General features: G+C 40.7%; 1 protein-coding gene across 1 annotated transcript in view; it reads right to left on the bottom strand.

Annotated features, from left to right (window-relative positions):
* MMUT (methylmalonyl-CoA mutase) overlaps positions 1-13,117 on the bottom strand; it is a 37,244-nt gene extending 24,127 nt beyond the window's left edge. The window contains exons 1-5 of the mRNA XM_075554995.1: positions 12,979-13,117; positions 8,052-8,476; positions 6,755-7,122; positions 3,086-3,243; positions 2,425-2,596 (exon numbers count right to left, since the gene is read on the bottom strand). Of these exons, the coding sequence (XP_075411110.1) occupies positions 2,425-2,596; positions 3,086-3,243; positions 6,755-7,122; positions 8,052-8,436 (1,083 nt within the window). The 5' untranslated portion in view covers positions 8,437-8,476; positions 12,979-13,117. The remainder of the gene's footprint in view (positions 1-2,424; positions 2,597-3,085; positions 3,244-6,754; positions 7,123-8,051; positions 8,477-12,978) is intronic.
* Between the last annotated feature and the right edge of the window lie 48 nt (positions 13,118-13,165).

Below are 13,165 nucleotides of genomic sequence, written 5' to 3'. Positions count from 1 at the left end.
ATAGTTTTATGGTAAGAATTATCATTTCAAATTATTTGACAAGGTATTAATTTAACTTATTCTTCATGACGACATAATTTTTGTTTTTAAACAAGGAAGCTCGGATTGAAATTATACTTTTTAACCACAAGAGGGAGCCTAATTCATTTGTGAACGTGAATGGAGGTGCATAAAAGATTACATAAACTTACTTCACAGGCATTCAAGCTTCTTCCAATACTTCCCTTTTTAAATGAAAAAGAACAACCCCATTGGAATTGATGAAAATTATGTCCTTTGGTCAGGATGACATTCCAGAGGACAGGGATTTGTTATAATTCAATTTGCATAAGAATTATAAATCAAACTCACTTCCACAGAACCAATTCCAACTCGCAGCAAAGCCAGAGGGCAGACAGAACTGCTGAGTGCTGATGGTTTCTGAGACAGTGAATCTTCACTGAGGCAGAAGACCCCATCTCCTGCCTCCGAGCAGCTGATGGGTCAAACTGCGGGCCTTGTAGTTAATAGCCCAAACAGATCTGTTTTAAGCACTCAATTGACCATATGTATAAGGTCATCTAGAAGACCACGTGAACACTTGAAGAGATCTCAAAGCTCAGTATTATAACCTAGAACTCCTTCACGTGACATTTGGGAGGCAAACAATTATTCTGAGACCAGATCTTCTCTTTTACATAATTGAGGGCCTATTTCACACACTGATATAAATCACATAGGATTTTTATACTAGTGAAATGCATATAAACTATGTACATATTACTCCTATGAAGAGGTTATAAAAAGTTTCTGGAAAAATGGAATTAAAAGATTACGGATTTCCCCCTCAACTTTTTGAAGCGCCCTTGCATTGTCATATTAAAACAGATCCTGTCATGAAACACTTAAAAATAGTTACTACTCTTAATTGAATTAGTATACAATTGAAAATAAAGATTATAGAACTTTAATTACATTTATTTACCCAAAAAGGTACAATATTCATTTATCTCTCTTCCTTCCTAATAGACCCTGCTTTTGTTTAGAGTGGTAATAGGTCCAGCCCCCAGTAAGGTACTCAATTTCTCTATCTCCTTTGTAACTAAGGTGCCCATGTATGGCAACATGTAGGACTCTGAGTAGCTTTTGCTATTTCTCATAAAAGGAAAGCTGCAGCTGGGACTGCGTCTGCCCACTTTGAATGGGAATTTGCTGCCGCAGGCTGTGACACTCATCTTATCTCACCTGAGATGAGCAGAGCAGCGACATTACCTGTGACGCTGCAATGTCACCGAAGCAAAGCCAGAACCAGCCTATCTCCAAACCTCTACAAAACTTGAATGAACAAATGTTTTGAGAATGATGATGGCAACAAATGTACATGTGTGCTTGACACAATGGATGGATGGATTGTGATAAGAATTGTATGAGCCCCAATAGAATAATTTTTTAATGAATGAAAACATAACTATCAGCTGGCATCTAGTAAACCTATTTTGTCAGGATTTCCTTCACTTAGAGTCAAACACATTCTGACACCATCCAAATACCACCTAACTATAATTTCATACTTACAGTACCTAGTACAGAAAGGAACTAGAGAGACCTGGTGGCGTAGTGGGTTCGGCAAGGGCAACGGTTCAAAAGGAGCAAGTTCTTCTGCCTCACTGGTTCACGGTCTCAGAAACCCACAAAGACAATTCTGCCCTGTTGGTGTATGGGTTAATCTGGCACAGTAAACAAGTTGTGTGGCAGAATTCTCACCCTCCATACAGGAGACCAGAGTTCAATTCCTGAGCAGTGCACCTCAGGCAAAGGCACTATTCACCTCTCAGTGGAGGCTTGCTGGTTGCTGTGAAGCTGAACAGTTTTCAGCCCAGCTTCCAGAAGGTGATAGACTAGGAAAAGGCCTGGAGGGCTATTTCCAAAAAGTATTCCATGCAAACTCTCGGGATCACCAAGGCCCAGCTCCATGGGCACCAGATTGCCATGGTTGGGGGTCAACCACTGACATCTAATGACACAGTCAGCTCCAGGAAAATGATTGAATTGTGACATCAACTTGATGTAAGTATCTTATAAAAATGTGAAATGATAAAACTATGTAGCAAAATAAATAAAGTAATATTGTATGTGGGGAAAAATTTTCCTCAAAACTCTCTCATGCTTTTTGTAACTATGAAAAACCATATTAATATTGACAGAAACAATAAGATGTGACCATAAAAAATTAAAGTGATTGATATAACATTTACAGAAAGCATTTCCCTTAAAAATGCCCAAACTATTAAAATATGTATAAATACAAAAGCCTGCATATGCTTCTTGTTTAAGAATGCTGTGATTTTCAAATGCCAATCGATAGGTTCTGAAGCCCATTATTTTGACTGTTGGCTGTACCATGCCGCTGAGATGAAAGTGCTCTACTTTATGTTCTGTACACACCTGCTCAGTAAGTGACCATCCTGAAGTCTGACAATGTGCTCTTAGAAGAAGAGATTTTGAGTTTTTAGGCTGAAACATCTTCTCTATTAAGTGAGCCCAGAGCCTTCGCCCAGCTCTCATCTTTGCGATCTCCATATAAAAGTTCATCCCAATTCCCCAGAAGAAAGACAACCTGAAAAAAAAAAAAAAAGAAAGAAAGACAACCTGACATCGTGCAGAATAAGTCCAGAATCTGATTTCACTGGACAATATAATGTGGGAAATATAACTTAGTTATATCACGTTCTGCATAATGCTCAGATGATAATTTCATACAACACCATCAGAATCAAAATCAGTACTTCAATAACTTTCACCCCAATACATTAAGGTGCAACTATGCATGGAGAAGAAATAGCTGTGACAATTTGCTTCCAGTGAGAATTATTCATTTTGCAACTGGTTTTCTTTAGGACAGAAGATCCTCTTCTGGTCACAATTAAAAAAAAAAATTCAGTTGTTGAAGGAGTACCCAAATGTACGGCAGGGTCCAGTAACTGACTCTTGCTTGGAATAGCAAGGAATACATTTAAAGAAAACCTGATTAACGATTGATCCAATTTACCCCTGACACTACTATTCCCTCCATCTTTCCTCCTGTGGCTGACTTGAATTTACTTACCTCGGAGCAAATTCATCGATGGTCAGGCCAGCCTGGAGGCCAGTTCTACAGTACTCCAAGCCGTCTGCAATTGTATAGGCCAGTTCCAGAATCGCATCCGCGCCCGCTTCCTGCATGTGGTAGCCACTAATTGAAATCGAATTAAACTTTGGCATGTGCTAAGAAAAGAAAGAATACACAACAAATGAAAACCTTAGAATGTTTGATCAGATCCATTTTCTAAAGTCAAATAGTTTACAATGCTCAACTCAGGTAATAATTTATAGTAACTAACCACTCACATGATTCCATTTGAAATTAGCTGGCTGAAGTTAAGAATGTAACCTTTGGCCCGAGAAACAAATGCCAGCATCTTTATTTCCAAATCATGGCTCTCACCTGGGGAGCATGGCCTCCTAACTTTGGATAAATCCAGAATATACACTTAAGTGTACTTAACTAGTTATACATTTAACTAAGCTTAATTAACTAGTTATACATTTTCTTACTTGATTGAAGGCAAGACACATGAATAAGCACAAAGTAGGAAAAAAATGTTTCAGGCCTTAGTAATGTACTGTATATACTCGAGTATAAGCCGACGCACCTAATTTTACCACCAAAACTACATTTAAAATGTGCTGGAAAACTCGGCTTATACACGAGTATATACAGTATGTTGAAATAAAAGGGGAAAATACATATGACTTAAAAATCAAAGTATCCCATTTTATTTGCTCTGGTGTTTACTACTAAGCACTTTCCACACAGGTTCTCTCTACCCCAATCACTAAGATAACTGTCGTGCCCCTGTTCTTCTAAAATTTCTTGTTAGGCAGGGAATGTATCATACATACTGCAGACCCAAACCGCATTCCCTAGATTTAGCCAAACATACAATAATAAGGGCTAAATGAAAGGAACTCCGGGGAGTGGCTAAGACCATGTACAGTGGAGTCAAAGCACCTTGACTCAAAGTCTAGCTCATCACCTAATGAGCTATGTGCCTACAGGCAATTTGGGCAACCTTGCTAAACCTCAGTCTCCTAACTATCTTCAGTATTAATGGTACCTTCCCATATGGTAGCTGCTGGGATTAAATGAGACTCATTTAAACTACTTAGTACAATGCCTATACATAGCAAGCAGTCAAGAAAAAATCAGCAGTGAGTGTGCGGTGTATTTGAAATGCTGCTATAGGATTATCTATAAGCACTTTAAAGAAACACTCTTGGAAAATACTCCATGACAAGAGCAATAAGAGGGGCCTGTATTATATGGAATCTAGAAAGAAATGGAACATGTTTAAAAATTATCAGTAAGTGTCGAGGAAACAGGTGCTTCTCCATAGAGAAAAGAATAGTAGCAGAACTTTAATAATAACACAAAATTTAGAGTTTATAAAGTATAGAGCATCATTTGACCAAGGTCTGAAATTGGCATTTTAATCCTTATCGGTGGCCTGTTGGCACACAGGTCAAAGGGCTTGGCTGCCAAGTGAGAGGTCAGTGGCTTTGCCTCACCCAAGGAGAACAATCTGACGGTCTGTTCCTGTCATGACTGACATACCTTATGGGGCTGTTCTATTCTGTTCCGGAGAGTTTTCATAAGTCAGGACGGATGACAATTCTGAAGTTTCTTGGCTTATTTTGGGGGATTTTGGCTATGAAAAAGCAATTGTTAACTTGTACGTGATGTGGTAGTTACATAATTGTCAATTTGAGAGGATGAAGAGTGGAGGGGTGGAGTCTAGTGTGTCAATCAGATCATAGCCAATGAGGCTTTTGTGTGGGCATGGCCTTCTCTTGAGAATTCTGGGAAATCTGGTATTTCCTCCTTGGAGGTGAGAGACTCTCTGCTCACACTCTGGGAGACATAGCATCTAACAAGACACGTGGACCCACCCTGATGCAGCCCTGTGTGCAGAAAGCCCTGCATAGACCCCTGCCAGTGCTGAGATGTTTCCAATGCCACTGGATCCAACGACTTTCTACCCATTGGCATGTGATCTACATTCGGCGCCACTGTATGTGTTTCGTGAGTCTGAAGAGGGTTTTAAAGATTGATATCGGACATATGGGCTAATACCAGACTTATGGAGTTTATCTGGACTGGGATAGGATGTTTTCTCGATGTTCAATTGCTCTTGTATACAAATATCTTTCAAATAAAAGTCTCCTTCATATACACATATGTGTCTCCATGAATTTGTTTCTCTAGTCTACCCAGACTGACACAGGTGGCATTTGAATTTTTCACAAAATGAAATGCACAAGTTCACAAAGGTGCAGACCACGACCCTCTACCTCAGCAGCCCTGCTCCACTCGCTCCTGCAGTGCTTCACCCACAGGCAGAGAGGTGAGATACACCAGGACTGCATGTCCACTCTTCTCTGAATATTGAGTGTTCATGGAGCTGGAAGAGGCCATTTGTGTGTTTTTTCTAGAAGTTCACACACACACACTACCTACCTCCTTCCTTAATGATGAAATGACACATAAAAAAATCATTGATAGACAAGCTAATTGGAGTCTGATCACAGACGGTGGACATGGCATACAAACAAACTCCTGTCAGCCTCTCTTCTGACATCTTGTATACAAAAGACAAATGACTCCTATTTTGCTTAAATGATTGCTATTTGTTGTGGGTTTCTAGCACATACAGCCACGTCTTATTGTAGGTATGTTTCTGAAATACAGAAAGATGACAGAAGTAATGTGCCGCCTGGTAGAGATTACAATTCACCTGGGGAGAAGGAGCACATATATCAAAAACAACAAATTTCAAAGTTCAGAGGCGATCAAATGAGACGTGCAAATAGTTCCGGTAAAAATTCTGATGATGATAATCAAAAGAGTTTGAAAGGCTGATATTAAAAAAAAAAAAGTTTAATGGCAGAAGAGATATGTGACCTGTACCCTGAAATAATGTTTGAATTTTTAGATGGTAAGGAGAATATACATAGGAATTGTCCAGAGGGAAAGGAATATGTATGCTTCCCTATGGGATCACCGGGAGCCCTGGTACCTTGGTGATTATATATGCATATTGGGCAATTAACCTCAAGGTTAGCAATAAAAAAAGCACTGGTCATTGCTGGAAAAATGAAGGTTTCTACTTCCATCAAGAGTTACCGTGTCAGAAACCCACAAGGGCAGCTCTACTCTCTACTCTTTAGGGTCCCTGTGAGGCAGAATTGACCCCAGAGAAGTAAGTTTGGGTTTGGGATGGAAGGACTGCTGCTACTACTGGAACAATCTTAGCTGATTTTCCAGCCCCTCTGACTGGGGGAAACGAGTCAAATTCAGAGTGAGACTCTATGTGGTTTTAAATTAAATGACAGCCATCAAGCCAGCTTATAACAGGCATCAGACTAATATTTGGAACCCCCTCTGACAACAGTGTCTACTTCACAAGTGCATCTGAATTCTGGATGGAAATAAATATGCGTACATCATGAGGCTATGCCCAGGGAATATGCATGTCAATAAGAGAGAATTAAGTTAATGTCTATAGCCCAGATGCCTACAAAATTAGGACATAAAAATAAAATCTACGAACAAAGAAAATCACCTTTTCTATACTATAACCATTACTCAGACTCCATTACCAACATCAAATTATGACATTCTATAAAACTACATTCCAAGAACTACAGTTGAACCTAAAAGAAGAACAAAGGGTACCTTGGCTGTGTACTGGAAGATGTCAGCAATGATTTTCATAGATGGCTCTGGAGGGAAGATGTACGTATTCCTGACCATGAACTCCTTCAGGATATCATTCTGGATGGTCCCAGTGAGATTCTCTTTAGGTACGCCCTGCTCTTCTCCCGTTACTATAAACGTTGCAAGAACTGGGATAACTGCTCCATTCATAGTCATGGACACGGACATTTTTTCTAAAGGAATTCCATCAAAAAGAATTTTGGTATCTTCCACGGTGTCAATAGCCACGCCAGCCATTCCAACATCACCTCGAACTCGGGGATTGTCTGAGTCATAGCCGCGGTGGGTTGCCAGATCAAAGGCAACTGACAATCCCTGCTGCCCAGCTAAATAAAAGGGAAAATAATGCCATTAAAAGACTGACATCACAATAAGCCTATCTACTTTAACTCCACTTTTCGTGTTAATTAATCTCACCATAGTAAACCTTCAGAACAAACATTATTTCCATGCTCAAGCATCTCAAGACAAATTTAAATAAAAATGCCTCACTTTCTAAGACTGACATTTCCATGGATTTAAATGCAACCATCAAGTTTCAGAGTATCTAATAAATCCGGAATGGGAAAAAAACAAACAAAAGAAAAGGGAAAAAAAAAAACATTTATCGCATGCCCATCGAAGAAGACAATCTATCTTAACACTTCATGATTACAATGCATCTGTAAAAGTCATCAATAGAGCTGCTGTTTACATATCTCAAAAACCAGACCCACTGCCATTAAACATAACCTACTATCTGAATGGGCACTTGAGAGAGGGCTTCAAATGAAATGGAAAATTCCATTGTCTTTTAATTGCATTTTTCGAGTGATACCCCTTCTTATGACATTATGATTGATCAAAAGGAACAGTAATGAATGTAATGTTCAGAGACTTAACTGAATATATTTACACTACAGTATCATTTACTACTTTCTGGAGCATTTAAGACAGTTTCCTCTGCATTTCCTATCTCAGCAACTTTCATGAAAAGCTTTTTTTTTCCTTCATACAACTTCAACTCACAGAATTTCCTTTGTACAATGTATCCGTACCTGTTGTTGACTTTATAGAATTTAGGGATGTATTTGGGCTGCCTCTTTTTGAAGAGAAAAGTTGAACAGCATCCACTTTTTTCAGAATGTAGTCCTAACCACACATTTATAAAAGAAATATCACCTTCACAGTGTAACCAACCTCCCCTCAGAAAAAGCCCAGAGTAGAAAGAATGTATTTGATTAGAAGTATTATGTGTATCACATTAACATCTCACCCTTAATATTATCCTTGTAGAACTTATTGCTTTCTTCCACAGTGCTAAAGCCAGCATATTGGCGGATGGTCCAGGGCCTGAAGGTATACATGGTGGGGTACGGCCCACGTGTGAATGGCTTCATGCCTGGAAGTTCCTCAGGTAAGTCCTTAGTGTCCCTGCTGGAATACAAGGGCTTGATGGAGATCCCTTCTGGGGTGTGCCAGATTAGGTCTTCTGCATTTTTGCCTTTCAGCTGCTTTTTAGCCAGGGCGGCCCATTCTGGGTGAAGCGGTTGCTGCTGGTGTATAAGTCGCTGCCAGATGAGCCTGGGGTCTGTTGACGCCGTTCGTTGTTTTAGATGATGGTGCGAAAGCAAACAAAACCGGGTCTTAGCCCTCAACATGATGGAGCATAGAGAAGCGCCAACAGGAGCGGGAAGCAATCTAGAAAAAGCAGCACAATGAGAGAGCGTTCAAAAGGGAGGAAGGATAAATAGAGCTCCTGGTGGAAGAGGAAAGGGAAAAGGAGGGGCTCACTCTGGATCACTTCTCTTCCGCGTTTGGTTTGTTTCCTGAATGTGCTATTTTATAACTTTGGCCCCTTCTATCTGAAGCTACAGTCTGTGTTCTGTCAGACTTCTTTAATGGTCTCTTAGCTGGTCCTTTTCACCAGGCTCTTTGCCTTCTCAAATCCATTCTCCACCCTTTAATCAGAGCATATCTGATTACGCCAACAGTCCCCTCCTTGAAAAATCTCTAAGGCTGTGGAACATGAAGAGCAGTGGTTTTCAACCTTCCTAGTGCCGTGACCCTTGAACATAAATACAGTTCCTCCTGTGGTGATGACCCCCAACATAGAATTACTTTCGTTGCTGTTTCATAACTGTAATTGTGCTGTTATGAATCGTCATGTAAATAACTGATACGCAGGATGTATTTTCATTGTTACAAACTGAACATAATTAAAGCATACTGATTAATCACAAAAATAATATGTAATTCTATAGTGTAAAATATGTATTTCTAATGACAAATAGATGAAATTTTGTCTTGAAGCATGGTGTAGCATGGGTAACATCAAACACAATTAAAGCATACTGATTAATCACAAAACAATATGTAATTCTATAGTGTGAAATACGTATTTCTAATGACAAATAAATGAAATTTTGTCTTGAAGCATGGTGTAGCACGGGTAACAGTCTTCACGCTCGCTCGGTACTTGTAGGTGGGCGTATCTGCATGTGGGCGGACCTGCCTGGAGATGGATAGAGGAGCGGTGTCTCGGTTCCTAAGACCATCGGAAACATGTGTTTTCTGATGGTCTTAGGTGACCCCTGTGAAAGGGTCATTTGACACCCAACCCCCCCCACCCCCAGAGGGGTTGCGACCCACAGGTTGAGAACCGCTGATATATATAGGATAGCCAATTGTATTATTATTGAAAAGCTTTTTATCGCGTACCTGATGTATGGCAGGCAATAGTCTGGCTGGAGACACAGTGGTGGGCATTCAGGCCTCCACACACTGGCCCCTGCTGACCACTAACACTTAGCTCCGCATCTCTGCACTACATAGAGAACAAATGTCAGGTCTGTGAATTTGCTCTTGCCATTCTGTCTGCTGAAAATGTTCTTTGGCTAATTCTACTCAGGCTCCTTCTCCAAAATGAAGGGCTGTGTGCCAGGTACTGCTCTAAGGCATCACAGCTTCAACTATCACCATACCTCCAAGAGACCTAGGCTACTGATTCCAACATCCTCACACACAACTAAGATGCTCATAGCCGCTCCTCAACCAACCTGGGATACAAGCCCTCTTCAGAACCCACAGCCTTGTTCCCTGTTCATACCTAATATTCCCTACCCTGTACTAGGAAGACCTGTTTTTCATATTTCCCTTTTTATTACATTTTTCTATCTCATATAAAATAAAGCTTTATGTACTCAATATTGTTTTTATGCAAGATGTTAACTGCTAGTGGGAATAAAATTTTTTAACTATTTTGAAAACCAAATTGGCACATTTTATGAAGAGTCTGAGAAATGCTTATGTTCAGTAACATCACTCCAGAGAAAACTATTATATTAATATACAAAATAAGTATGTCTTATAGTTTTATTTATATTAGAGGAAAACTTAGAACATGGTAAATACCTGGCATAAGATTTAGTAAATGAATTTCATCATATGCAAATACTGGAATTTTATATGGCTACTAAAATTTGATTAGAAAACAGGCTAATTTCACCTGTTGCTAACAAGTTGATTTCGACTCACGGTTACTGTGTTAGTCTGGGTAGACTAGAGAAACAAATTCACAGAAACTCATATATGTATAAGAAAGTTTTATATAAAGAGTAAGTATACATTAAGAAAGCATTCCAACCCAGTGCTGTCCAAGCCCATTCATCCAACATTAGCCCATATGTCCGACACCAATCCACAAAGTCCTCCTCAATCTCACAAAACACACACTATGATGCCGACTGCAGGAGGAAAAGTCGAATCAGAGAATGTGTAAGCATCTCAGTGCTGGCAGGGATCTCCACACAGCTGTTCCAGCACCCAGGGCTGCATCGGGGTAGGTCCACGTGGCTTCTCCTCAGGGATGTCTTGCAGGAAGTGAGCCTTGCCAGCTGAAGCAGGGAACTGGCTAAGGCAGATGTACCCTGGTCCGGCCATTAAAAAAGCAAGAGACCCAAGAACTAGAAAAGTGAAGCTCACTGAGCCACTATCTCTCCGCCCTTCAATTAATCCCACATGGGTTTAACGGCCAGGTTGGCACATTAAACCTTAACTATCTCAGTGACCCTAGAGGACCAAGTAAGATTTCCAAGACTGTACATCTTTATGGAAGCAGACTGTCATATCTTTCTCTCTTAGAGTGGCTGGTAGATTTGAACTGCCAGTTTTCTGGTCTCCCGTACAGCGAAAGACTGGTATGTTTAAACTTGTGACCTTTTGCTTAGCAGCCCAATGCTTACCCTACTGCACCACAAAAACTCCTTAACCAGTAAGGTAGTGATGATATAAAAACTATCAGAGAATCGATTATAGACAAGACTTATCATGTCCCTTTCACATAAAGTACACCACTAGGGTGCCTCTGCTCAAAGTTAGAAAAGCGTTGGATTTACGATGGCTGAAACTGGAAGAAAATACAAGAGGTGGCCTGAATCTAAACACTGGCTATACAGATGTATTCAGTTCATGGACATTGCTGAAACTGTACATTTATAATACAGCATTCACCCAAAGTATATTATTTATAAATTAAAAAGTTAAACATTATGAATAATAATTTTTCAAAGGAGAAAAGCCCAACAAGTGTTAAGTAAAAGAATCAAGATACAAAATGGTGCATGCAGGATGTTCAACTTGGTAAAACTAAGCACAGCTAAAACAATTCCCATTATTCTTGAAAAGTGATTACAGTTTTTATTTTATTTAATCCATAAGGTCCTTGTGATCCATTTCCTTGTGAGCAATATATTATACTTACCAGCAAAAGAGGTGAGTGGAGAAAAATAAGGAAGTTATAACTGAATCATCAGCATCTCCAAAAACCTACTGCCAAGTCAATTCTAACACAAAGTGACTCTGTGGAACAGAGAACTGTCCCAGGCTGTCGAGGCTGTAAGTCATTACCAAAGCCAAAAGCCTCCTCTTTTTCACACAGAGACAGGCTGGTAAGTTCACACTGCTGACCTTTCATTCAACCACCCAATGCTTAACCTGCTGCACCACAAAGAGTCCTTAACCAGGTAAGGTAGTCATGATATAAAAGCTGTCAGCGAGTAGATTATAGACAAGACTTATCATAGCCCTTTCACATAAAATATCTCTGGGGTTTCCTAACCATGGATAACAATGATTTCCCCAAACAATGGACATCACTGTTAGATGAGAACACAGGACAGCTGACAGCAATATGACTTTGACTGTTCTCAGAGGCCAACAAGAGACTCCGGGTATTCAAAGAAACAGCATGTCAAGCAAATATGTTATTAATGGTTAGAAGGAAATGTATGGTTATAAAATGTTAAAAAACAATATTGACGTGTGTCCCTTCCAACAACACCTCTAAGAGACATACCTACAATTTGATATCAAGTTATTTGTCAGGTTTTGACGTTTACATGCAGTTCCATAAAAACACTTGAAGAAAGGCCAGTTGAGGCCTCTGGTGTTCAATCCCTTTGAGTTAGAACGCAGCATAATGCCGGCACATTAAATGTAACATTTGTGTAAGTAAACTGTTAAACGTACAGAAATATTGGGAGAATACTCAATCAAGTCAGGAATGTGCACCTTTATGTCAATGTAGATGTCTGTCCTGATTCACCTCCTTCCCTCACCCCCACCTACATACAGAAAGTCACCTTCATTCCAGCCACCTCTTTCAAAACTATGGCAAAGCCTCGGTGTGCAATCCTCTAAGGTGCATGGCTGCTAACCAAGAGATTGCAGAGCTAGTTCACCCACAGGCGTCTCCAATTTAGGCTCGTGATCTCCTTCCTCAAATCAACCACTGAAAACCCTACAGCGCAGTTCTCCGCGGACACACACGGGGTCACAGCGACTTGGCGTCCATTCCAGCGACTGTGATTGGCAGCTGGCTTTCAGCCCTGAGAGCCGCCAAGGAAGCCAGTGCACTCTGACTTAGGACAAGTGACCCTGCCATGCAGAATGCTTTAGGGTGTTTAGGTGGCGTAAGCCCCTGAATGGTAATGGCATCTTTTTCCAGGGGGTCCTAACCCAGAATGAAAGATCCAAGTGCGAACCTGAACTTGAGAAGGCAGAGGAGACGTCTACTAAGAGAGTATATCGGAGAGCGTTTGGGGTTGGGGAACAAGAGGAGAATTGACCGGACTAGAGTAGGAGGAAGAGGGGAGTCAGAGACGAAATGCTAACGTGCCCCCAAGATGCTCAACCCTACTTACTGGCGGACCCCTCTCCAACCAGTACCAAACCTGCACAGTGGTTACGGCAGCTGGATTTCCGCGGTCCCAGCCCGTGAACTTCACAGCTGGGATCTCATTACGCATGCGCGCAGGCCACGGAGGCGTAGGCCGACACGCCCTCTCGCCAGCCAATCGAGTCGTCCTCTGGCGAGCGCGCCGTGTTGAC

Source organism: Tenrec ecaudatus, chromosome 7 (assembly GCF_050624435.1).
Source record: "Tenrec ecaudatus isolate mTenEca1 chromosome 7, mTenEca1.hap1, whole genome shotgun sequence".
Lineage (NCBI taxonomy): Eukaryota > Metazoa > Chordata > Mammalia > Afrosoricida > Tenrecidae > Tenrec > Tenrec ecaudatus.
The sequence above is the reverse complement of the archived record's forward strand: the minus strand, read 5'-3'. Positions and strand labels throughout refer to the sequence as shown.